The sequence below is a fragment of the Anastrepha ludens genome, chromosome X (genome assembly GCF_028408465.1).
Source record: "Anastrepha ludens isolate Willacy chromosome X, idAnaLude1.1, whole genome shotgun sequence".
Classification (NCBI taxonomy): Eukaryota; Metazoa; Arthropoda; class Insecta; order Diptera; family Tephritidae; genus Anastrepha; species Anastrepha ludens.
In genome coordinates this window covers 52,925,387-52,952,457 of record NC_071503.1, presented here as the reverse complement: position 1 = coordinate 52,952,457, position 27,071 = coordinate 52,925,387, and the positions used below count along the sequence as shown (strand labels likewise).

Here is a 27,071-nt window from a genome sequence, read left to right as displayed (position 1 = left end):
AAAGAATACAATTAATAAAGTTATAAAATTTAATACAATTATTTTGCTTTCTGTTGCATTTTCGTTAGCGGAAATGCATTTGGACAAATATACATATTTTGGGAAAAAAATACAATTAAATAAAGTTAAGAAATTTAATATTATTATTTTGCTTTCTGTTGCATTTTCGTTAGCGGAAATGCATTTGGACAAATATGCGTATTGTGGGAAAATATTACAATTAATAAAGTTATAAATATATATGCACTATAGCACCCCCACCGTTTGTTTGAGGCTCCGACGAAATTATATTATTTTTATAGGGTGGTTTATAATGGTTTAATTTTTTAGCTGCAGGTTTGGGATATATGTTGTTTGTCTGTCCTAAAAGAGGTATATAAAAGTAACTAAGATACATATTGCTATGATAGTTAAGATATCTATACTATAACTAATTATTCTTGAATGTGTATCTGTATGTAGTGCTTGTTGTAGTGTTTTTCGTATTCTATTTGTTTTAGATATAAGGATTCAATTTATATGTCTGCTAGTGTTGTATTACTAGTGTCTTTAATTTTTGTTATAAGATTAGGTAAGATAATTTTATCGTACAATTTTATTTTTACATTGGTAAAAGTTTTATTCAATATGTTTATTTCACAATTTTCAAATTTGATTAAACAATTTCTCGTAGTTTCCAATTTAGCTTTATTGCAATTATGGGATATTGTATTGTTAAAGTGCTTAAGTATCAATATTCCGGGAATTATTTCGATTATTTCTTGTGTATTTAATGTTTGCGTTTTACAGTTAGCTTCTTCAAAGTTTAGTATATTATTTAAACAATTATCATTAATTTTTACAAGATTTCTTTTTAAATTATCTGTTAAGAGTCGGAAGACTGATTTGTCTTGACTTCGAATTCACTTTATTTCGCTAGTGTATTTTTTCTAATGGTAATATACATAAGTTGAGTAGGACCTTATATAGCAAAAATGTATGTACAAGATGTTACAGTAAATTAGAAACGAATATAAGTAATAGGCAAAATGATTAAAATAAGAGCGCTTAATTGGTATGTGTGTATGTATGTAATATAAGTATGCATTGAGTGTAAATGACTGTAAATGACAAAAAAACGAAAGAAATTGCAAAGTCAAAGTGCTGGGTTCTATTCATTACAGCGGTACCCAACATCCTCCGCCCGTTGAAAGTTTAAGCTTTCAAGATGATCGTCTAATGGCAACAAGCACAATTTAGTTATAGCTTTTTTGGTGATTCCTGAAGTTGTTTTTAGGCTTGCTATGCGTACTACACTATCTGGTCCAGGAATTATGTCAATAACTCGTGCCAGAGGCCAACGAAGCGGCGGCAGATTTTCGTCTTTTATGAGTGCTAGAGCACCTTTTTTAAGTCCTTCCCTATGGGTTCGCCATTTGGATCGTTGTTGTAATTGGGTAAGATATTCTGTACTCCACTTCTTCCAAAATATTTGTTGCATGTGAGAAATTCGCTGCCAACGACTGAGCCTGTTAATATTCAGATCAGTGATGTCTGGTTCTACTGTAGCTGTGAAAGGGCCGCCAATCAAAAAATGTCCCGGCGTAAGAACTGCAAGATCATCAGGATGCTCTGTAAGAGGAATAAGAGGCCGTGAATTAATTACTGCTGAGATTTGGCAAACAAGTGTGCGGAGCTCTTCGAAGGACAACCTCGAAGAACAAACGACTCTGTAGAAGTGAAATTTCGCTAACTTAACAGCAGCTTCCCAAAGTCCACCAAAATGAGGAGATCTTGGCGGTATAAACTTCCATTCGATTCCATCTTCGACACAATGTTTAGCCACTTCACGTTGATGTTCGCTACTCAGAAATAATCGCCTTAGTTCCAGCAGCTCGTTTTTCGCTCCAACAAAGTTTGTTGCGTTATCCGTCCAAATTGTTTTAGGTTTACCTCGAGTGCTGATGAATCTTTGCAACGCAGCTAGAAACGCGGGTGTCGACAAATCCTTGACGAGTTCAAGATGAACTGCCTTCGTGGCAAAGCATATGAACAAGGCGATGTAGCACTTCATTGGTTGCCTGTTCCGAATTTCCGACTGATAATAGAACGGGCCACAAAAATATATTCCTGTAGTAAAAAATGATCTGGCCGCTTTTACTCGTTCCACCGGTAAATCTGCCATGATTTGTTCCATTAATTTTGGTTTCGCACGAAAACAAATGATGCATTTGTTGATAACCTGTGCCACCGTTTTCCGGCCACCTATTGGCCAATATTGTAAACGAATCGTTGCAAGCAATGCCTGAGGACCTACATGTAGATATTTGAAATGAAAATAACTAATCATAGATGTTGTAAGAGGATGATGTTTTGGCATTATAATAGGATGTCGCGAATCAAAATCTAAGTTTGTGTTCTTGAGACGGCCACCAACTCTCAGAAGTCCAACCGGGTCCAGAAAAGGTGATAAAGAAAACAATGCACTTTTAGAGAAAATTGTTTCTTTTCTTTGAAGTGACGTATACTCAGCTGAAAAGTGTACCATTTGTATCATGCGAATTAAGAAGTATGTTCCATTCTGAATGTGACTAGGTGTTAAATAACCTGAGATATCCTTCTTCACAAACTTGTAAACGTAACCGTAGATGCGTTGCATAGATGCAAAATAATTTACGTATTTGCAGTTTATTGACATATCAGAAGCAGAGCGCGTAGTTAGCAAAAGGGTTTTGCGCATTTCGGGAAGCTCTTGAGTTCGAACGCAGCATTTAGGCCACTCATTGTGCGGATTAGACAAAAACGGCGGTCCATGTTTCCACAACGAAGAATTTAGTAATTCTGTTGGTGTGGCTCCGCGTGATAGTATATCAGCAGGGTTTACAGCTGTTGGGACATAACGCCACTCCATACCATCTGTGAGATTTTGAATACTGTTAATGCGATTAGCTACGAATACGTTGAACCGGGATGAGTCCTCCTTTAACCATGAGAGCACAATACTGGAGTCTGACCAACAATAAAACATTCAGCTGACGATATTAAGTTGAGCGATGGAGTGCACTAACTGAGCAAGCAAATAGGCAGCACACAGCTCGAGCTTCGGCACAGTGAGAGATTTAATCGGAGCAACTCGCGACTTTGAGCAAAGCAGATTTATACATACGCTCTTACCATTGCTAGCACGTATGTAAACACACGTACCATATGCAGACAAACTGGCGTCACAAAAGGCATGAAGTTCCAACGATGCATTCCTTTTAGCGATGAAGCGGGGAAATGTCAAATGTTTGACATCGTTGAATTGGCTGCATAGGTTCTCCCAACTTGTTTTATGAGACATCGGTAAACTTTCGTCCCAGTCTAGTTTTTCCATCCATAGACGCTGAAGAAATATTTTTGCCTTTAACACAAATGGGCCGACTAAGCCGAGCGGATCATACAAACGGGCAATGATGGAAAGTGCAGAGCGTTTCGTTATTTTTGTTGGTTTCTGAAATGGGGTAAATGCAAAGAAAAATAAATCATGATCTGTGTTCCATTGCAACCCTAGTGCCTTTGTTATGTTGCTGCCGTCGTCAAACCTTAGAAGTTTTTCCCTATCAGCTAGAGGAATCTGCGCTATTACAGCTTGATCATTGGAGCACCACTTTCGTATTTTGAAGTTACCCTTTGCAAGTAGTTGCGAAGTTTGCCCCATTATTTCAATTGCCTCCTCGGCAGTATCGGATCCAGTGATCATGTCATCAACATAAAAATTCCGCAGTACTATCTGAGCACCAAGGGGGTACGATGCGGCTTCATCGTTAGCCAGCTGGTGCATAGCTCTAATAGCTAAGAATGATGCTGGTCGTGTTCCATAAGTGACAGTCTCTAATTTGTAGGTCTTAACATCTTCCATCGGGTTTTCCCTCCAAAGTATGCACTGAATATAGTCATCTGGTGAGGTGATGCGTACGCAGCGGTACATTTTGCATATGTCACCTGTTAATGCGATGGGCCTTGACCTAAAACGTATTAAAGTTTCTGCAAGTTTTGGTTGAATTGTTGGACCTGTCATAAGAATTTCATTCAGAGAGTAGTTACTTGTTGTAGAAGCTGAACCATCGAATACTACCCGTAATTTCGTTGTTGTGCTATCTTCTTTAAAAACGCAGTGATGAGGAAGATAATATGTTGGTACATTGGGGAGAGCATCCACAAGAGTCATGTGCTTTAAATCGAGATATTCTCGCATGAACGCTGAATACTGTAACCTTACGTTGTCGTTTCGCTGCAAACGTCGTTCTAGAGAGATTAATCGGCGTAAGGCATATTGATATGAGTCACCAAGCATATTTGGACTCAGTTTGACAGGAAGGCGGACTGAGTACTCGCCAGTACCCAAACGGCAATGGTTTGTTTGGAAATGTATTTCACAATCTAGTTATTCTTTTGTTACCTTCGTGGTTCCTTCGATACAATTTTCTGTTTCCCAAAAACTGCGGACCATTTGATCAAGTGATCCATGTGGTTCGTTGCTTTCGACGAGTTTGGATGACACCGCGCACGAAGAGCTGATGTTGGAGCGTTGTTTACCGCCAGAGACGATCCAGCCGAGACGTGTCTTTTGCAAAATGTGTGTTGGTTCCTTAAGACGTATTTGGCCGACACACAACAAGTCAAAAAATATGCCGGCTCCAATTAAGAGGTCAATCCTACGAGAAGTATTAAATAATGGATCGACCAATTTTATGTTCTTAGGTATGACCCATTGCGATATGCTGAAAGTGGTGGTTGGTTGCTGCTCAGTAATGGTGGGAATTATTGACGCCGTAATAGTGTTTGTGTAATCGCTGTGAATAGATTTAAAAATAATATTGATTGTGTACTCAACTGTTGTATCTGAGTCTCCAATTCCCGAAACTGCTACTGGGAACTTCGATTTCTTCAACTGTAGTTGGTTGGATAACCTGCTCGTAACGAAATTTAGTTGCGAAGCTGAGTCTAAAATAGCACGACAGGGGATAAAACATCCAACACTGTTTTTTACAAACACCGTTGCGGTAGCTAGTAGTACGGATTCGTTTGGTTTAATGCTTAAGTGCTCGTTTGATATGCATGGAGGCGCCATGGAAACCAAAGATGCTGCTGATCCTGGTTGAGGAAACTTTTCTGCCGATGAGGCATTTTGGATGGGTTGCTCTGGAATATCCTTATGTAAAAGGGTGTGATGAGCACCTTTACAACGAAAACAGTGAGTGGATTTGCATTGTTGTAATCGATGTCCAAGCTTAAGACAGTTCAGGCAAAGTTCAGCAATTTTTGCCTCTTTCCAGCGCTCGCTTGGGGAGAGTTTCGCAAATGACGGGCAAGTATAAATGAGGTGATCAAGGTGCTTGCAAAACACACATGACCTTTGCGCAGGCTTCGAGACCACAAAAGACTTGTTGCGATTCACATATTTGCTCACCTGTTTGGTCGGAGTCTTACCGAGCGTAGCAAACGCAACATTCTCCAGAGTTTGACACCTTTTTTCTAGGAACAACGCCATGCCTTCCCAAGTGGGTAGCTCATTGGATGACACTTTTTCCTCCCACATGTTTTGAGTAGTGGAGTCAAGTTTCTGCATAACGATGTGTATCAGCAAGCTGTCGGCCAATTGTTCTATGCTGCCTAAAGTCTGTAATGCACGAATATGTGACAAAAATTTATCCGTTAACCGCCGGAGATTTGTTGCCACCTTTCCTTCGACACTTTCTAGTCCAAATAACTCACGGATATGTGCCTGAAAAATTAAACGCTTGTTATCAAATCGGTTATTTAGTAATTCAAGAGCTTTATCATAGTTAGATTCGCGAATTTCTAAGGACTTTATGGTGTCCAACGCGGCATCTGCAAGGCAAGAGCGGAGATGTTGGAGTTTTTCCACTTTAGTTAATTCAGCTTCTCGGTCAATTATGGTGCGAAACATGGAGAAAAATTGTGGCCAATCTGAGTAGTTGCCTCTAAACGTTGGCAACTTCAGTTCCGGTAAACAAGATTTTGGTTGCTTAAGAACAACCACAGATTGCGAGTCCTGAGGCGAAAAATTGCGTGTGGTTGAATGTAAATGGCTATCTAAGCGGTTGGACTGCAGCTCGCGAGTGATGGCGCCTTTGACTGAAATAAATATGTTCAAGAACTGCTGTCGAGCATCAGTGTCTAATTCGTCAGGATCTTCTTCTTCCAGGCGGTTTTGTGTGAGCTCAAAATTACTCCGTATGTTGTCTACTAGTTCCAATTTCAACGTGAGATCTACATGATCCAGTGAGCGTAGGGCTTCGGTTGTTGCGAGACGATGCATGGATTCCATTTGCCTAAAAATAGCTTCACTTTTCCTTTTCAGGAACCATCCTGGTCGTGCGGATAGAGAGTCTTCATTCCTTGACATTTTCACAGTGCCTTTGATAGCGATTACAAAAATTCCCAACTGTATGCGGTATACAGTACTAAGTTAGCGGTAGGATGGCGTGAGTTTACAGCTGCAAAAGTAAATGCAAGTCCGGTAGGCCAAGGTAGCTGACCGTGTATGCAACGGTTATGCAGGTGAATGTACTTAAGCACACGGTACTTAAGATGAGCAACAACGTTTGCTTATTAGTTTTTTGTTTTTTGTTTTTGTTTTGTTTGTACGACGTATCAAATGTATGATCACGTCGGGGTCACCAATGTTAAGAGTCGGAAGACTGATTTGTCTTGACTTCGAATTCACTTTATTTCGCTAGTGTATTTTTTCTAATGGTAATATACATAAGTTGAGTAGGACCTTATATAGCAAAAATGTATGTACAAGATGTTACAGTAAATTAGAAACGAATATAAGTAATAGGCAAAATGATTAAAATAAGAGCGCTTAATTGGTATGTGTGTATGTATGTAATATAAGTATGCATTGAGTGTAAATGACTGTAAATGACAAAAAAACGAAAGAAATTGCAAAGTCAAAGTGCTAGGTTCTATTCATTACAGCGGTTCCCAACATTATCCTTAACATATGTACTATAAATATTGTTTTCTAAATCTATGAGAACATCAGAATGGTTAAGCTTTATGGACTTATTGCTCATCTAAAACAAAAATATATTTATTTAATTGTTGCCTTGATTTTTGGATTATATTTGTCTTGGTATTTCTTCGTAGGTCTAACGTGAGTTTTATAGTATTTATGCCCAGTTTCTGTCGTCTGTATGTGGTCGTCGTCTATTTTTTCTACATTAACTTTCCTATATTTTCTGTGGTTTTTTCCACCTCTTACCTCTTTAATATAAATTGGTCCGCTTTCCAGTTCAAAATCTTTCCGGTTTTCATTTAACTTCTGAGTATATTTTTCTTTTTTTGCGTTTATAAGATCACGAATTTCTATATATCTACTCTGATGAACTTTGCCATTTACAAAATCAATCGGCTTGATGCCGGTCGTGCTATGTATGGTATTGTTATAAAAACCTATTATTCTAATCATTTTATCTTCCATACTTTCGTCTTTGTTTTGTCTATCATGTCTTAGCAAACGTATGTGTTCCTTGATTGTGTTATGAAGTCTTTCTATGTCAGCGTTGGACGTATGATTACTATTTGAGGTATAGTGAATATCTATGTTCTCTTTTTTCAAAAATTCCTGCATTGGTATAGCCTTAAATCCTAATTCGTTGTCCGCGATAATTTTATTTATTTTCCCATAGGTATTGATTATCAGCAATAGTTTTGTTTTGAATTCCGTCCAACTTCTACCGTTTATTTGAAATGCAAAAGCGAATTTTGAAAATTTGTCGATTGCTGTCATAAAGAGTTTCTTATCTAAGGTATAAGATACGTCTATGTGTAATATTTCGAGAGGTTTATGTGGGGTTTCCGTAATTTTATAAGGGATCTTTGGAGGTTTCCTGTCATATTTTTCTAAGTTGCAAATTTCACAATTATTTATGAACTGAGTTATTCTTTGATTCAATTTCGGATTGTAAATTCGCGTAATTAATTCCTCATAAATCGCTTGAATTCCTCTATGGTTTTTATTAAGGTGTTCATTCTTAATAATTTCGGTAAACCGATTTCCATCTTCTATGTCTTCTGTCATGAGTGTACATCTAAGTACCTTAAAATTTGTGTTATTTGAAAATAGTTCTTCATAAACATTTTTAAACTTTGTATAAAATTCATCTTGAATAAGAATAGCGTTAAGCTCATAGAAATTAATTTTCTTTTATTCTTAAAAACAGATTTATTTTTTATTCTTAATGATCCAGAAGTTGTTTTCATTATAACTACTTGGTTTTTAAACATATTAATTGAAGAAGTAGTACTTTTTATTGTAACATTATCACATTCTAGTGTATTTATGCTGGGTAAAATTCGTAGTGTCCTCCTTCGACACTAAAATATATTATTTTGAGTGGAAGTAAGATTTATTTCTACTTCATCATTTTCGACCTCTAATATTCCTTCGTTGACAATTCCAGTTCAGTTTTAGGTGTTACTTGTTATACTTGGTTATACTTGTTATTATTTTTATTTTGGAAATACATTTGGAATGTTGATTCACCAATACATATGGTGTTTGTTCGATAGTCGATAGAAGCGTTTAAGCCAATAGGCCCATTATAGAAATCGTGAAATTGGATGATGTAAAGATCTAAGTATTCCAAGGAGTTTCCAAACTCTTTAAAAGTTGGTATTCTGGCTTTTTTATCAGTAAATATTTTATGTTGTAGAGTTTTTATGGATATGGGTTGGATTTGATGTATCCATGACGGATTACATATACCTGGAATTAATATGAAATGGCTCGCACCTGTATCTATGATACACTTTATGTGCCATAATTTTGTTTTTATCTTTAAATATGGTGTTTCTCCGAGGCTGATTCCTGAAAATTTTGGATAGTCCGTTCACCTGGTTTGATACTAAATTCATAACTATTAACATCCATCGGTTCGGGTGGCGGTTGTTTATTGTAACTGTTATTCGTTTGGAAAGGATTTTGGTTATTGATCCTACTGTTCTGGTTTGGTTGAGTAAAGTTATTTCTTTGTTCGTTATGCCCATAATAATTATTTTGTCTCAGATGTCCGTTATTTGGTAGGGAATTTCCATTATATTGCCCATTATTCTGTTGGTAGAAATTTGGTCTAAATTGTCCGTTATTTTGTAGACGGCCATTTTCACTATTTTGTGGGTAGAAATTCGATCTAAATTGTCCACTATTTTGTGGTTGAAAATTTCTCCTGTTTTGATAGTGCTGTCTTCTATCTGGTTGGTTGTAATTTTGCCTACTGGTAGGATTGGACCTTTGTATATGAGGGTTCTGTTCTAACCTCGTTTTATTGAAATAAGGGAGATTTTCTATCCTCGAATAAGATGTTCATCGCTTCTTCCAAACTGTTTGGGTTTCTACAAGCTAATATTGTCTTCATCGGTTCAGGTATTTTAGATTTAAATACATTTAACGCGGCTCTACAATTATTTTGGACTGCTAAGTTTAGTCCTCCTTGTTCTTGCCCGAGAACCGAAAGCGTTTTGTTATTTGTTAACCGTCTTAATTTATTTTTTATTTCTTCATAAAATTCTACGCTAGTACTTTTGAAGACTGTTGCCTTGAGTAGATCAAATAAATCGTCGCAGCTTAACCTATCGCCGAAATTATTTTGTAGTACATCCCTTATATCGTTCCACGAAATGGCTTGGCAATTGATTTCGACAACTTCTCTAGCTTTTCCTTTCAGTTTGCTTTTTATTAGATCCGAAAAAAAGGATTGTGACAGTTCGTCATATTGTTGGAGTACGGGTGGATTTTGTCTATCAAACTTAAAAACGTCCGGAGGTTCGGGAAGAGTCCCTAAATACTTAAGAGGGTCGAAATTTATTTGGGCCATTTAATTTTTCGGTATTTTACAATATTACATTAAATACGTTTCTAAGGGATAGATAAGCCTCAATTGGTAGCTCCGTAAGTGCTTTGCCTGTCAGCATATCATAACTGGGTGCTTTTTTATGTTTAATTCGAGTTTTGATGCATAATATCACTTCTTGTGTCCTTGTTTTTCTTATTTTTGTGATGGTATCAGTATTAACATTACTAATCGTGTCAATTGGTTTATGTTCATAGTTCGATAGGACATTTTCAAAATAATTTCCCAATGTCGCTGCTTTTTCATCATTTGTAAAAGCCCATGTGTTGTCTTCTTTTCTTAGTGGGGGTTGATGCTTTATTTGATTTTTAAGTTTTTTTGTACATTTCCACAAGGAATAATTTGTGTCAATTTCCTTATTTTTTATGTCACATAAACAAGCCTTCAAATTTTTTGTAGCTAAGTTTAACCTCTGTTTGTCTGCAGGAGATCTGGTTGTTTGCCATCATTTTCTCCATTCTCTTTTTTCCTTGATTTGCTTCTTAATAGAAATACCATTTAAAGTGTTTTGTGCGCTATATTTTGCTGCGGTGTGAATCTGAATCCTGCGTCAATAACTATGTCATTAAAACGTATGATGCTACGCTCAATGTCAAGTTGTGTTTCCAAAGGTGTACTTAGAATGAGTTGTTGGGAGATGTGTTTTCGATACTCATCCCAGTCAGTCCTCTTTGTAAATATTTGGGGTGTTATCTCTATAGGGTCAATTTTTGATGTGTAGTTAAGTATTATCGGCGGCCGCCGTAGCCGGAGGGGTTGGTGCGTGACTACCATTCGGAATTCACCGAGAGAACATCGGTTCGAATCTCGGTGAAACACCAAAATTAAGAAAAACCTTTTTCTAATAGCGGTCGCCCCTCGGCAGGCAATGGCATGCCTCCGAGTGTATTTCTGCCATGAAAAAGCTCCTCATAAAAAATCTGCCGTTCGGAGTCGACTTGAAACTGTAGGTCCCTCCATTTGTGGAACAACATCAAGACGCACACCACAAATAGGAGGAGAAGCTCGCCCAAACGCCCAAGAAGGGTGTACGCGCCAATTATATATATATATATATATATATTTGAATTAGTCTTGTATTATAGGAGCTGTCCGGACGTATCGCTTACTCAAGTAGGAGGGAGCCAGATGTCGAACGTTGCCGAACGCGGAGGCCGATTGTGCCTCTTTGTCGTTCTTTCCGCGCTCTCCCTTGCAGTTCAAGCCTTAAATGGAACGCCTCAAAGCAAGGTAACGCCGCATGAGCAAGGTAACGCCGCATTTTTTGGTGCATGCAGCCGGCTCCATAAGACGTTGTCACGTCAAAAAGTGTATGTTCGTACTTTAATACCAATGTCTCCACAGACAGCCTGACAGTGGTGACTATTTAGGGCTGCAGGAATGAAAACTATTTTTTGGGTCCTGCTATATGTCACACTGATGGAAGCACCACCGGATGAGTTTCGTAGGCTGGTTAAGGAAGCCGAGAAAGGAAGATAGCTCTAGTTATTGGCTCCCATGCTATCTCTCATCACACTCTCTGGAGGAGCACCGACATAAGCCATAGAGGTGAATACGTACTTAGCTTTATTTTACACACTCGCCTAGAAATAGCAAACCGGGTGAAGAACCAACATTTATTGGACCCACCTCCAAAAATGTTCTAGACTTAACTCTCTTTACAAATAACTTTACGATTATGGAAGATTGGAGCATGTCAAAAACGCCATCTTTCTCCGACCACAAATACCTAAAATTCAAAATAACATTCCGTCCAAGCTAAAGAGCAATTTCTTCAGAAATTCTAGGAACACTAACTGGGATCTGTTAAGGAAAGTGCTATTGCAAAAGTCATTGAGACCTTTCAGGCTCAGCTCCTGTGTTGAACTGAAAGAGAGTGTTAGAACGGTAATAGTGCCACTTAATAAAACATATCACGCAGAATGCACTCCCCTATACTTAAAACGCAGATCAAAACCACCTTGGTGGAACACGGAGCTGAGGTCAAAAAGGCGCAGCGTCATAGAATTTCTTACAAAGTCCCACGAATACTTATGACCAAGCGCGCACAAAACGATAAAGACAACCGGCTTCAGTTACAGAATTTATTGAAGTGAAGGCTTAGTTCTAACATTTATTATGTCAAGTTTTTGTAAAGGTAAAAAGGAGAGAATGGCAAAAGAGAGAGAACTAAATATGCGTTTTGATTACAGAGTTGCCAAATCGACATTATGCAACATATTTCAGTTCAATCCAAATGCATTCACATTTATTTCAATAAAAAAACTTCACATTTCAAAACTTCAACAAATTCAATTCAATGCGCTTTATCCGCTTCTCTTTACACAAAATCTTCGTAAAAATGTCAGCCGCATTTTCTTCTGAGCTCACATATTCGGCTCCAATTCGATGAATTTGTCTCGAATGTAGTGGTACTTGATGTCAATATGCTTGCTTCTAGACTGGATCTGCTCATTTTTGACCATTGATAACGCGCTTTGATTGTCACACAAAATTTTCGTCGGAGTAGCCACATCAGAGCGATATCTGCTAAAACCCATTATTTCGAGAACTTCTGTTCCACTCTCGGCCTGCTTGTTTTAGACAATACAGAGCTTTTTCGAGTTTACAAACTTTATCGCGATTATTGACGTCAACATATCCAGGCGGTTGCCACATATATAGTTCTTGGATCAAATTCCGATTCAGATACGCCCATACGATGTCCACATGGTTAGCTAAGAGCTGAAGTTTTGCTGACAGTGCGAGTAATAAGGGAATGGTCGAATAACGCACCGCGGAGGCAAACGTTTCTGACTAATCAACGTTATACTTTTGAGAGCACCTCTGTGCAACAATCTTGCTTTAAATTTATCCACCTGGTTTCTTTTTAATCGTAAATATCCATCTTGATCCTATAATATTTTTGTTTTCGGGATTACTCACGAGTGACCACGTTTTCTTTTTGATCAAAGAATTGTATCCGCATCCATAACTTTCTTCCAGTTTTCTGCATCTTCAGATTGCAATGCCTCTTCCACGGTTTGTGGATTTCCCGTGTACAAACTTAATTTTTGCTGCTTTGCACGATTTCGTGTTTGACGCCTTACAGTTTCAGCCTCAATTTCCATTACTTCCGAATCCTTTCTGCATTCAGCATCTGATTCACTTATTTCCGTTTCGAATTGCTCCCCTCTTCTGTTTCCAGCATCCGATTCGCTGCTTGCCACTTTAAACTGTCCCTCTACGTCATCGTTATTAATCACGTCAGTCGCATTATCTGGGTATGGAATTGCAACACAGAACGATTCAGATTGTTTCTTATCAAGTTTATCTAACGATTTTTCGAAGAAAGTGACGTCTCTTGCTATAATTATTTGACGTTTTGCCGAATCGTTGAGTCTATATCCCTTTCTTAATGTCTCGTAGCTAACAAGTTTGCCGACCCCTTTGGGTAAAATTTTCCGCTGCTCATATTTTTGTTTACATAATCGCGTCGCACCCAAACACACGGAGAGGAAACACCGAAGGCTTCCTTCCAAACCATCGCTCAAACGGAGTTGTATAGTTTTATTCCCGGAGCGGGGAACAACGAAAAAAAATAAAACACACGGGTTTAAAGTTGAGTCAATAATGAGCTGTCTTTCTTTATTTTACACTTTCTTTGCTTACCGTTGCATTTTCGTTAGCGGAAATGCACTTGGACAAATAAATTTACATATTGACACATATTGTGGGAAAAGAATACAATTAATAAAGTTATAAAATTTAATACAATTATTTTGCTTTCTGTTGCATTTTCGTTAGCGGAAATGCATTTGGACAAATATACATATTTTGGGAAAAAAATACAATTAAATAAAGTTAAGAAATTTAATATTATTATTTTGCTTTCTGTTGCATTTTCGTTAGCGGAAATGCATTTGGACAAATATGCGTATTGTGGGAAAATATTACAATTAATAAAGTTATAAATATATATGCACTATAGCACCCCCACCGTTTGTTTGAGGCTCCGACGAAATTATATTATTTTTATAGGGTGGTTTATAATGGTTTAATTTTTTAGCTGCAGGTTTGGGATATATGTTGTTTGTCTGTCCTAAAAGAGGTATATAAAAGTAACTAAGATACATATTGCTATGATAGTTAAGATATCTATACTATAACTAATTATTCTTGAATGTGTATCTGTATGTAGTGCTTGTTGTAGTGTTTTTCGTATTCTATTTGTTTTAGATATAAGGATTCAATTTATATGTCTGCTAGTGTTGTATTACTAGTGTCTTTAATTTTTGTTATAAGATTAGGTAAGATAATTTTATCGTACAATTTTATTTTTACATTGGTAAAAGTTTTATTCAATATGTTTATTTCACAATTTTCAAATTTGATTAAACAATTTCTCGTAGTTTCCAATTTAGCTTTATTGCAATTATGGGATATTGTATTGTTAAAGTGCTTAAGTATCAATATTCCGGGAATTATTTCGATTATTTCTTGTGTATTTAATGTTTGCGTTTTACAGTTAGCTTCTTCAAAGTTTAGTATATTATTTAAACAATTATCATTAATTTTTACAAGATTTCTTTTTAAATTATCTGTTAAGAGTCGGAAGACTGATTTGTCTTGACTTCGAATTCACTTTATTTCGCTAGTGTATTTTTTCTAATGGTAATATACATAAGTTGAGTAGGACCTTATATAGCAAAAATGTATGTACAAGATGTTACAGTAAATTAGAAACGAATATAAGTAATAGGCAAAATGATTAAAATAAGAGCGCTTAATTGGTATGTGTGTATGTATGTAATATAAGTATGCATTGAGTGTAAATGACTGTAAATGACAAAAAAACGAAAGAAATTGCAAAGTCAAAGTGCTGGGTTCTATTCATTACAGCGGTACCCAACATCCTCCGCCCGTTGAAAGTTTAAGCTTTCAAGATGATCGTCTAATGGCAACAAGCACAATTTAGTTATAGCTTTTTTGGTGATTCCTGAAGTTGTTTTTAGGCTTGCTATGCGTACTACACTATCTGGTCCAGGAATTATGTCAATAACTCGTGCCAGAGGCCAACGAAGCGGCGGCAGATTTTCGTCTTTTATGAGTGCTAGAGCACCTTTTTTAAGTCCTTCCCTATGGGTTCGCCATTTGGATCGTTGTTGTAATTGGGTAAGATATTCTGTACTCCACTTCTTCCAAAATATTTGTTGCATGTGAGAAATTCGCTGCCAACGACTGAGCCTGTTAATATTCAGATCAGTGATGTCTGGTTCTACTGTAGCTGTGAAAGGGCCGCCAATCAAAAAATGTCCCGGCGTAAGAACTGCAAGATCATCAGGATGCTCTGTAAGAGGAATAAGAGGCCGTGAATTAATTACTGCTGAGATTTGGCAAACAAGTGTGCGGAGCTCTTCGAAGGACAACCTCGAAGAACAAACGACTCTGTAGAAGTGAAATTTCGCTAACTTAACAGCAGCTTCCCAAAGTCCACTAAAATGAGGAGATCTTGGCGGTATAAACTTCCATTCGATTCCATCTTCGACACAATGTTTAGCCACTTCACGTTGATGTTCGCTACTCAGAAATAATCGCCTTAGTTCCAGCAGCTCGTTTTTCGCTCCAACAAAGTTTGTTGCGTTATCCGTCCAAATTGTTTTAGGTTTACCTCGAGTGCTGATGAATCTTTGCAACGCAGCTAGAAACGCGGGTGTCGACAAATCCTTGACGAGTTCAAGATGAACTGCCTTCGTGGCAAAGCATATGAACAAGGCGATGTAGCACTTCATTGGTTGCCTGTTCCGAATTTCCGACTGATAATAGAACGGGCCACAAAAATATATTCCTGTAGTAAAAAATGATCTGGCCGCTTTTACTCGTTCCACCGGTAAATCTGCCATGATTTGTTCCATTAATTTTGGTTTCGCACGAAAACAAATGATGCATTTGTTGATAACCTGTGCCACCGTTTTCCGGCCACCTATTGGCCAATATTGTAAACGAATCGTTGCAAGCAATGCCTGAGGACCTACATGTAGATATTTGAAATGAAAATAACTAATCATAGATGTTGTAAGAGGATGATGTTTTGGCATTATAATAGGATGTCGCGAATCAAAATCTAAGTTTGTGTTCTTGAGACGGCCACCAACTCTCAGAAGTCCAACCGGGTCCAGAAAAGGTGATAAAGAAAACAATGCACTTTTAGAGAAAATTGTTTCTTTTCTTTGAAGTGACGTATACTCAGCTGAAAAGTGTACCATTTGTATCATGCGAATTAAGAAGTATGTTCCATTCTGAATGTGACTAGGTGTTAAATAACCTGAGATATCCTTCTTCACAAACTTGTAAACGTAACCGTAGATGCGTTGCATAGATGCAAAATAATTTACGTATTTGCAGTTTATTGACATATCAGAAGCAGAGCGCGTAGTTAGCAAAAGGGTTTTGCGCATTTCGGGAAGCTCTTGAGTTCGAACGCAGCATTTAGGCCACTCATTGTGCGGATTAGACAAAAACGGCGGTCCATGTTTCCACAACGAAGAATTTAGTAATTCTGTTGGTGTGGCTCCGCGTGATAGTATATCAGCAGGGTTTACAGCTGTTGGGACATAACGCCACTCCATACCATCTGTGAGATTTTGAATACTGTTAATGCGATTAGCTACGAATACGTTGAACCGGGATGAGTCCTCCTTTAACCATGAGAGCACAATACTGGAGTCTGACCAACAATAAAACATTCAGCTGACGATATTAAGTTGAGCGATGGAGTGCACTAACTGAGCAAGCAAATAGGCAGCACACAGCTCGAGCTTCGGCACAGTGAGAGATTTAATCGGAGCAACTCGCGACTTTGAGCAAAGCAGATTTATACATACGCTCTTACCATTGCTAGCACGTATGTAAACACACGTACCATATGCAGACAAACTGGCGTCACAAAAGGCATGAAGTTCCAACGATGCATTCCTTTTAGCGATGAAGCGGGGAAATGCCAAATGTTTGACATCGTTGAATTGGCTGCATAGGTTCTCCCAACTTGTTTTATGAGACATCGGTAAACTTTCGTCCCAGTCTAGTTTTTCCATCCATAGACGCTGAAGAAATATTTTTGCCTTTAACACAAATGGGCCGACTAAGCCGAGCGGATCATACAAACGGGCAATGATGGAAAGTGCAGAGCGTTTCGTTATTTTTGTTGGTTTCTGAAATGGGGTAAATGCAAAGAAAAATAAATCATGATCTGTGTTCCATTGCAACCCTAGTGCCTTTGTTATGTTGCTGCCGTCGTCAAACCTTAGAAGTTTTTCCCTATCAGCTAGAGGAATCTGCGCTATTACAGCTTGATCATTGGAGCACCACTTTCGTATTTTGAAGTTACCCTTTGCAAGTAGTTGCGAAGTTTGCCCCATTATTTCAATTGCCTCCTCGGCAGTATCGGATCCAGTGATCATGTCATCAACATAAAAATCCCGCAGTACTATCTGAGCACCAAGGGGGTACGATGCGGCTTCATCGTTAGCCAGCTGGTGCATAGCTCTAATAGCTAAGAATGATGCTGGTCGTGTTCCATAAGTGACAGTCTCTAATTTGTAGGTCTTAACATCTTCCATCGGGTTTTCCCTCCAAAGTATGCACTGAATATAGTCATCTGGTGAGGTGATGCGTACGCAGCGGTACATTTTGCATATGTCACCTGTTAATGCGATGGGCCTTGACCTAAAACGTATTAAAGTTTCTGCAAGTTTTGGTTGAATTGTTGGACCTGTCATAAGAATTTCATTCAGAGAGTAGTTACTTGTTGTAGAAGCTGAACCATCGAATACTACCCGTAATTTCGTTGTTGTGCTATCTTCTTTAAAAACGCAGTGATGAGGAAGATAATATGTTGGTACATTGGGGAGAGCATCCACAAGAGTCATGTGCTTTAAATCGAGATATTCTCGCATGAACGCTGAATACTGTAACCTTACGTTGTCGTTTCGCTGCAAACGTCGTTCTAGAGAGATTAATCGGCGTAAGGCATATTGATATGAGTCACCAAGCATATTTGGACTCAGTTTGACAGGAAGGCGGACTGAGTACTCGCCAGTACCCAAACGGCAATGGTTTGTTTGGAAATGTATTTCACAATCTAGTTATTCTTTTGTTACCTTCGTGGTTCCTTCGATACAATTTTCTGTTTCCCAAAAACTGCGGACCATTTGATCAAGTGATCCATGTGGTTCGTTGCTTTCGACGAGTTTGGATGACACCGCGCACGAAGAGCTGATGTTGGAGCGTTGTTTACCGCCAGAGACGATCCAGCCGAGACGTGTCTTTTGCAAAATGTGTGTTGGTTCCTTAAGACGTATTTGGCCGACACACAACAAGTCAAAAAATATGCCGGCTCCAATTAAGAGGTCAATCCTACGAGAAGTATTAAATAATGGATCGACCAATTTTATGTTCTTAGGTATGACCCATTGCGATATGCTGAAAGTGGTGGTTGGTTGCTGCTCAGTAATGGTGGGAATTATTGACGCCGTAATAGTGTTTGTGTAATCGCTGTGAATAGATTTAAAAATAATATTGATTGTGTACTCAACTGTTGTATCTGAGTCTCCAATTCCCGAAACTGCTACTGGGAACTTCGATTTCTTCAACTGTAGTTGGTTGGATAACCTGCTCGTAACGAAATTTAGTTGCGAAGCTGAGTCTAAAATAGCACGACAGGGGATAAAACATCCAACACTGTTTTTTACAAACACCGTTGCGGTAGCTAGTAGTACGGATTCGTTTGGTTTAATGCTTAAGTGCTCGTTTGATATGCATGGAGGCGCCATGGAAACCAAAGATGCTGCTGATCCTGGTTGAGGAAACTTTTCTGCCGATGAGGCATTTTGGATGGGTTGCTCTGGAATATCCTTATGTAAAAGGGTGTGATGAGCACCTTTACAACGAAAACAGTGAGTGGATTTGCATTGTTGTAATCGATGTCCAAGCTTAAGACAGTTCAGGCAAAGTTCAGCAATTTTTGCCTCTTTCCAGCGCTCGCTTGGGGAGAGTTTCGCAAATGACGGGCAAGTATAAATGAGGTGATCAAGGTGCTTGCAAAACACACATGACCTTTGCGCAGGCTTCGAGACCACAAAAGACTTGTTGCGATTCACATATTTGCTCACCTGTTTGGTCGGAGTCTTACCGAGCGTAGCAAACGCAACATTCTCCAGAGTTTGACACCTTTTTTCTAGGAACAACGCCATGCCTTCCCAAGTGGGTAGCTCATTGGATGACACTTTTTCCTCCCACATGTTTTGAGTAGTGGAGTCAAGTTTCTGCATAACGATGTGTATCAGCAAGCTGTCGGCCAATTGTTCTATGCTGCCTAAAGTCTGTAATGCACGAATATGTGACAAAAATTTATCCGTTAACCGCCGGAGATTTGTTGCCACCTTTCCTTCGACACTTTCTAGTCCAAATAACTCACGGATATGTGCCTGAAAAATTAAACGCTTGTTATCAAATCGGTTATTTAGTAATTCAAGAGCTTTATCATAGTTAGATTCGCGAATTTCTAAGGACTTTATGGTGTCCAACGCGGCATCTGCAAGGCAAGAGCGGAGATGTTGGAGTTTTTCCACTTTAGTTAATTCAGCTTCTCGGTCAATTATGGTGCGAAACATGGAGAAAAATTGTGGCCAATCTGAGTAGTTGCCTCTAAACGTTGGCAACTTCAGTTCCGGTAAACAAGATTTTGGTTGCTTAAGAACAACCACAGATTGCGAGTCCTGAGGCGAAAAATTGCGTGTGGTTGAATGTAAATGGCTATCTAAGCGGTTGGACTGCAGCTCGCGAGTGATGGCGCCTTTGACTGAAATAAATATGTTCAAGAACTGCTGTCGAGCATCAGTGTCTAATTCGTCAGGATCTTCTTCTTCCAGGCGGTTTTGTGTGAGCTCAAAATTACTCCGTATGTTGTCTACTAGTTCCAATTTCAACGTGAGATCTACATGATCCAGTGAGCGTAGGGCTTCGGTTGTTGCGAGACGATGCATGGATTCCATTTGCCTAAAAATAGCTTCACTTTTCCTTTTCAGGAACCATCCTGGTCGTGCGGATAGAGAGTCTTCATTCCTTGACATTTTCACAGTGCCTTTGATAGCGATTACAAAAATTCCCAACTGTATGCGGTATACAGTACTAAGTTAGCGGTAGGATGGCGTGAGTTTACAGCTGCAAAAGTAAATGCAAGTCCGGTAGGCCAAGGTAGCTGACCGTGTATGCAACGGTTATGCAGGTGAATGTACTTAAGCACACGGTACTTAAGATGAGCAACAACGTTTGCTTATTAGTTTTTTGTTTTTTGTTTTTGTTTTGTTTGTACGACGTATCAAATGTATGATCACGTCGGGGTCACCAATGTTAAGAGTCGGAAGACTGATTTGTCTTGACTTCGAATTCACTTTATTTCGCTAGTGTATTTTTTCTAATGGTAATATACATAAGTTGAGTAGGACCTTATATAGCAAAAATGTATGTACAAGATGTTACAGTAAATTAGAAACGAATATAAGTAATAGGCAAAATGATTAAAATAAGAGCGCTTAATTGGTATGTGTGTATGTATGTAATATAAGTATGCATTGAGTGTAAATGACTGTAAATGACAAAAAAACGAAAGAAATTGCAAAGTCAAAGTGCTAGGTTCTATTCATTACAGCGGTTCCCAACATTATCCTTAACATATGTACTATAAATATTGTTTTCTAAATCTATGAGAACATCAGAATGGTTAAGCTTTATGGACTTATTGCTCATCTAAAACAAAAATATATTTATTTAATTGTTGCCTTGATTTTTGGATTATATTTGTCTTAGTATTTCTTCGTAGGTCTAACGTGAGTTTTATAGTATTTATGCCCAGTTTCTGTCGCCTGTATGTGGTCGTCGTCTATTTTTTCTACATTAACTTTCCTATATTTTCTGTGGTTTTTTCCACCTCTTATCTCTTTAATATAAATTGGTCCGCTTTCCAGTTCAAAATCTTTCCGGTTTTCATTTAACTTCTGAGTATATTTTTCTTTTTTTGCGTTTATAAGATCACGAATTTCTATATATCTACTCTGATGAACTTTGCCATTTACAAAATCAATCGGCTTGATGCCGGTCGTGCTATGTATGGTATTGTTATAAAAACCTATTATTCTAATCATTTTATCTTCCATACTTTCGTCTTTGTTTTGTCTATCATGTCTTAGCAAACGTATGTGTTCCTTGATTGTGTTATGAAGTCTTTCTATGTCAGCGTTGGACGTATGATTACTATTTGAGGTATAGTGAATATCTATGTTCTCTTTTTTCAAAAATTCCTGCATTGGTATAGCCTTAAATCCTAATTCGTTGTCCACGATAATTTTATTTATTTTCCCATAGGTATTGATTATCAGCAATAGTTTTGTTTTGAATTCCGTCCAACTTCTACCGTTTATTTGAAATGCAAAAGCGAATTTTGAAAATTTGTCGATTCCTGTCATAAAGAGTTTCTTATCTAAGGTATAAGATACGTCTATGTGTAATATTTCGAGAGGTTTATGTGGGGTTTCCGTAATTTTATAAGGGATCTTTGGAGGTTTCCTGTCATATTTTTCTAAGTTGCAAATTTCACAATTATTTATGAACTGAGTTATTCTTTGATTCAATTTCGGATTGTAAATTCGCGTAATTAATTCCTCATAAATCGCTTGAATTCCTCTATGGTTTTTATTAAGGTGGTCATTCTTAATAATTTCGGTAAACCGATTTCCATCTTCTATGTCTTCTGTCATGAGTGTACATCTAAGTACCTTAAAATTTGTGTTATTTGAAAATAGTTCTTCATAAACATTTTTAAACTTTGTATAAAATTCATCTTGAATAAGAATAGCGTTAAGCTCATAGAAATTCATTTTCTTTTATTCTTAAAAACAGATTTATTTTTTATTCTTAATGATCCAGAAGTTGTTTTCATTATAACTACTTGGTTTTTAAACATATTAATTGAAGAAGTAGTACTTTTTATTGTAACATTATCACATTCTAGTGTATTTATGCTGGGTAAAATTCGTAGTGTCCTCCTTCGACACTAAAATATATTATTTTGAGTGGAAGTAAGATTTATTTCTACTTCATCATTTTCGACCTCTAATATTCCTTCGTTGACAATTCCAGTTCAGTTTTAGGTGTTACTTGTTATACTTGGTTATACTTGTTATTATTTTTATTTTGGAAATACATTTGGAATGTTGATTCACCAATACATATGGTGTTTGTTCGATAGTCGATAGAAGCGTTTAAGCCAATAGGCCCATTATAGAAATCGTGAAATTGGATGATGTAAAGATCTAAGTATTCCAAGGAGTTTCCAAACTCTTTAAAAGTTGGTATTCTGGCTTTTTTATCAGTAAATATTTTATGTTGTAGAGTTTTTATGGATATGGGTTGGATTTGATGTATCCATGACGGATTACATATACCTGGAATTAATATGAAATGGCTCGCACCTGTATCTATGATACACTTTATGTGCCATAATTTTGTTTTTATCTTTAAATATGGTGTTTCTCCGAGGCTGATTCCTGAAAATTTTGGATAGTCCGTTCACCTGGTTTGATACTAAATTCATAACTATTAACATCCATCGGTTCGGGTGGCGGTTGTTTATTGTAACTGTTATTCGTTTGGAAAGGATTTTGGTTATTGATCCTACTGTTCTGGTTTGGTTGAGTAAAGTTATTTCTTTGTTCGTTCCGTCCAACTTCTACCGTTTATTTGAAATGCAAAAGCGAATTTTGAAAATTTGTCGATTGCTGTCATAAAGAGTTTCTTATCTAAGGTATAAGATACGTCTATGTGTAATATTTCGAGAGGTTTATGTGGGGTTTCCGTAATTTTATAAGGGATCTTTGGAGGTTTCGTGTCATATTTTTCTAAGTTGCAAATTTCACAATTATTTATAAACTGAGTTATTCTTTGATTCAATTTCGGATTGTAAATTCGCGTAATTAATTCCTCATAAATCGCCTGAATTCCTCTATGGTTTTTATTAAGGTGTTCATTCTTAATAATTTCGGTTAACCGATTTCCATCTTCTATGTCTTCTGTCATGAGTGTACATCTAAGTACCTTAAAATTTGTGTTATTCGAAAATAGTTCTTCATAAACATTTCTAAACTTTGTATAAAAATTCATCTTGAATAAGAATAGCGTTACGCTCATAGAAATTAATTTTCTTTTATTCTTAAAAACAGATTTATTTTTTATTCTTAATGATCCAGAAGTTGTTTTCATTATAACTACTTGGTTTTTAAACATATTAATTGAAGAAGTAGTACTTTTTATTGTAACATTATCACATTCTAGTGTATTTATGCTGGGTAAAATTCGTAGTGTTCTCCTTCGACACTAAAAGCGGTTTTGTGGATATCTTCTTCCTCTATCTCGTTTTGGTGAAAACCTTTTGCCAGATCGAGTGTAGTGAAATAGTGGCTTCTTCCCAGTTTTTCAAGTATCTCGTCTATGTTCGGGATTGGGAACTTGTCATCGATCGTTACTTCGTTCAGTTTACGATAATCGATTACAAGTCTCCACTTTGGTTTTCCACTGGCATCGGCCTTCTTTGGCACGATCCAAATTGGGGCTGAATAGGGAGAACTGCTATTCCTAATTATCTTATTTTCCAACATCTCTTGGATTTGATCTGCAACTTACTTTTTATGTACGTACGGGTATCTATATGACTTAGAGAATATGGGTATATTGTTTGTAGTCCTAATTCTATGTTTTATTGCGGAAGTAAATGAAAGTCTATCATTTTCTTGATAAAAAATATAATGATATCTATTTATTATTTGTAATAGTTGTGATCTTTCTTCAGAGTTCAAGTGTCCTATTCTAATTTGGTCGTTCAATGGTTTAAATTCTTTATTTTCGATTATGCCAAAATTTTCGTGATCTACCTTCTGCGTGAATATATTATTTTGAGCGGAAGTAAGATTTATTTCTACTTCATCATTTTCGACCTCTAATATTCCTTCGTTGACAATTCCAATATTGTCATTTTCTTCTCTAAAATATATGAGTTCTGTTTTAGGTGTTACTTGTTATACTTGGTTATACTTGTTATTATTTTTATTTTGGAAATACATTTGGAATGTTGATTCACCAATAGTTATGGTGTTTGTTCGATAGTCGATAGAAGCGTTTAACGGTCTTAAAATATCATTTCCAATAAGCCCATTATAGAAATCGTGAAATTGGATGATGTAAAGATCTAAGTATTCCAAGGTGTTTCCAAACTCTTTAAAAGTTGGTATTCTGGCTTTTTTATCAGTAAATATTTTATGTTGTAGAGTTTTTATGGATATGGGTTGGATTTGATGTATCCATGACGGATTACATATACCTGGAATTAATATGAAATGGCTCGCACCTTTATCTATGATACACTTTATGTGCCATAATTTTGTTTTTATCTTTAAATATGGTATTTCTCGGAGGATGATTCCTGAAAATTTTGGATAGTCCGTTCACCTGGTTTGATACTAAATTCATAACTATTAACATCCATCGGTTCGGGTGGCGGTTGTTTATTGTAACTGTTATTCGTTTGGAAAGGATTTTGGTTATTGATCCTACTGTTCTGGTTTGGTTGAGTAAAGTTATTTCTTTGTTCGTTATGCCCATAATAATTATTTTGTCTCAGATGTCCGTTATTTGGTTGGGAATTTCCATTATATTGCCCATTATTCTGTTGGTAGAAATTTGGTCTAAATTGTCCGTTATTTTGTAGACGGCCATTTTCACTATTTTGTGGGTAGAAATTCGATCTAAATTGTCCACTATTTTGTGGTTGAAAATTTCTCCTGTTTTGATAGTGCTGTCTTCTATCTGGTTGGTTGTAATTTTGCCTACTGGTAGGATTGGACCTTTGTATATGAGGGTTCTGTTCTAACCTCGTTTTATTGAAATAAGGGAGATTTTCTATCCTCTGGTGGGCATATCCTGTTTCGAATAAGATGTTCATCGCTTCTTCCAAACTGTTTGGGTTTCTACAAGCTAATATTGTCTTCATCGGTTCAGGTATTTTAGATTTAAATACATTTAACGCGGCTCTACAATTATTTTGGACTGCTAAGTTTAGTCCTCCTTGTTCTTGCTAGAGAACCGAAAGCGTTTTGTTATTTAACCGTCTTAATTTATTTTTTATTTCTTCATAAAATTCTACGCTAGTACTTTTGAAGACTGTTGCCTTGAGTAGATCAAATAAATCGTCGCAGCTTAACCTATCGCCGAAATTATTTTGTAGTACATCCCTTATATCGTTCCACGAAATGGCTTGGCAATTGATTTCGACAACTTCTCTAGCTTTTCCTTTCAGTTTGCTTTTTATTAGATCCGAAAAAAAGGATTGTGACAGTTCGTCATATTGTTGGAGTACGGGTGGATTTTGTCTATCAAACTTAAAAACGTCCGGAGGTTCGGGAAGAGTCCCTAAATACTTAAGAGGGTCGAAATTTATTTTGGCCATTTAATTTTTCGGTATTTTACAATATTACATTAAATACGTTTCTAAGGAATAGATAAGCCTCAATTGGTAGCTCCGTAAGTGCTTTGCCTGCCAGCATATCATAACTGGGTGCCTTTTTATGTTTAATTCGAGTTTTGGTGCATAATATCACTTCTTGTGTGCTTGTTTTTCTTATTTTTGTGATGGTATCAGTATTAACATTACTAATCGTGTCAATTGGTTTATGTTCATAGTTCGATAGGACATTTTCAAAATAATTTATCAATGTCGCTGCTTTTTCATCATTTGTAAAAGCCCATGTGTTGTCTTCTTTTCTTAGTGGGGGTTGATGCTTTATTTGATTTTTAAGTTTTTTTGTACATTTCCACAAGGAATAATTTGTGTCAATTTCCTTATTTTTTATGTCACATAAACAAGCCTTCAAATTTTTTGTAGCTAAGTTTAACCTCTGTTTGTCTGCAGGAGATCTAGTTGTTTGCCATCTTTTTCTCAATTTTCTTTTTTCCTTGATTTGCTTCTTAATAGAAATGCCATTTAAAGTGTTTTGTGCGCTATATTTTGCTGCGGTGTGAATCTGAATCCTGCGTCAATAACTATGTCATTAAAACGTTTGATGCTACGCTCAATGTCAAGTTGTGTTTCCAAAGGTGTACTTAGAATGAGTTGTTGGGAGATGTGTTTTCGATACTCATCCCAGTCAGTCCTCTTTGTAAATATTTGGGGTGTTATCTCTATAGGGTCAATTTTTGATGTGTAGTTAAGTATTATCGGCGGCCGCCGTAGCCGAAGGGGTTGGTGCGTGACTACCATTCGGAATTCACCGAGAGAACATCGATTCGAATCTCGGTGAAACACCAAAATTAAGAAAAACCTTTTTCTAATAGCGGTCGCCCCTCGGCAGGCAATGGCATGCCTCCGAGTGTATTTCTGCCATGAAAAAGCTGCTCATAAAAAATCTGCCGTTCGAAGTCGACTTGAAACTGTAGGTCCCTCCATTTGTGGAACAACATCAAGATGCACACCACAAATAGGAGGAGAAGCTCGGCCAAACGCCCAAGAAGGGTGTACGCGCCAATTATATATATATATATATATATATATTTGAATTAGTCTTGTATTATAGGAGCTGTCCGGACGTATCGCTTACTCAAGTAGGAGGGAGCCAGATGTCGAACGTTGCCGAACGCGGAGGCCGATTGTGCCTCTTTGTCGTTCGTTCCGCGCTCTCCCTTGCAGTTCAAGCCTTAAATGGAACGCCTCAAAGCAAGGTAACGCCGCATGAGCAAGGTAACGCCGCATTTTTTGGTGCATGCAGCCGGCTCCATAAGACGTTGTCACGTCAAAAAGTGTATGTTCGTACTTTAATACCAATGTCTCCACAGACAGCCTGACAGTGGAGACTATTTAGGGCTGCAGGAATGAAAACTATTTTTTGGGTCCTGCTATATGTCATACTGATGGAAGCACCACCGGATGAGTTTCGTAGGCTGGTTAAGGAAGCCGAGAAAGGAAGATAGCTCTAGTTATTGGATCCCATGCTATCTCTCATCACACTCTCTGGGGGAGCACCGACATAAGCCATAGAGGTGAATACGTACTTAGCTTTATTTTACACACTCGCCTAGAAATAGCAA

The 27,071-nt window shown here is 37.3% G+C and overlaps 2 protein-coding genes across 4 annotated transcripts; both read right to left on the bottom strand.

The window, feature by feature from the left end:
* Positions 1 to 1,485: 1,485 nt before the first annotated feature.
* On the bottom strand, positions 1,486 to 6,895 carry LOC128869238 (uncharacterized). Of its 2 annotated transcripts, none has more exons than XM_054111772.1 (2): positions 4,856 to 6,895; positions 1,486 to 1,611 (listed from the first exon to the last, which is right to left on the bottom strand). In XM_054111772.1, the coding sequence occupies exons 1-2, from the start codon at positions 6,389 to 6,391 to the stop codon at positions 1,567 to 1,569; spliced, it is 1,581 nt and encodes a 526-aa protein (XP_053967747.1). In that variant the 5' UTR covers positions 6,392 to 6,895; the 3' UTR covers positions 1,486 to 1,566. The 2 variants fall into 2 exon arrangements, with proteins under 2 accessions (XP_053967747.1, XP_053967746.1); XM_054111771.1 differs by lacking the exon at positions 1,486 to 1,611 and having other exon boundaries at positions 3,034 to 5,746; positions 5,798 to 6,893.
* An 8,213-nt stretch (positions 6,896 to 15,108) lies between these two features.
* On the bottom strand, positions 15,109 to 20,511 carry LOC128869236 (uncharacterized). Of its 2 annotated transcripts, none has more exons than XM_054111770.1 (2): positions 18,479 to 20,511; positions 15,109 to 15,234 (listed from the first exon to the last, which is right to left on the bottom strand). In XM_054111770.1, exons 1-2 carry the CDS (start codon positions 20,012 to 20,014, stop codon positions 15,190 to 15,192), a joined length of 1,581 nt encoding a protein of 526 aa, XP_053967745.1. In that variant the 5' UTR covers positions 20,015 to 20,511; the 3' UTR covers positions 15,109 to 15,189. The 2 variants fall into 2 exon arrangements, with proteins under 2 accessions (XP_053967745.1, XP_053967744.1); XM_054111769.1 differs by lacking the exon at positions 15,109 to 15,234 and having other exon boundaries at positions 16,607 to 19,369; positions 19,421 to 20,509.
* Positions 20,512 to 27,071: the final 6,560 nt, after the last annotated feature.

Coding starts and splice junctions, on each gene's coding strand:
- LOC128869238 (XM_054111771.1), bottom strand. CDS start 6,391: ATGTCAAGGAATGAAGACTCTCTATCCGCACGACCAGGATGGTTCCTG. Junction 5,747..5,797: donor GCGAATCTAACTATGATAAA/GCTCTTGAATTA, acceptor TTAATTTTTCAG/GCACATATCCGTGAGTTATT.
- LOC128869236 (XM_054111769.1), bottom strand. CDS start 20,014: ATGTCAAGGAATGAAGACTCTCTATCCGCACGACCAGGATGGTTCCTG. Junction 19,370..19,420: donor GCGAATCTAACTATGATAAA/GCTCTTGAATTA, acceptor TTAATTTTTCAG/GCACATATCCGTGAGTTATT.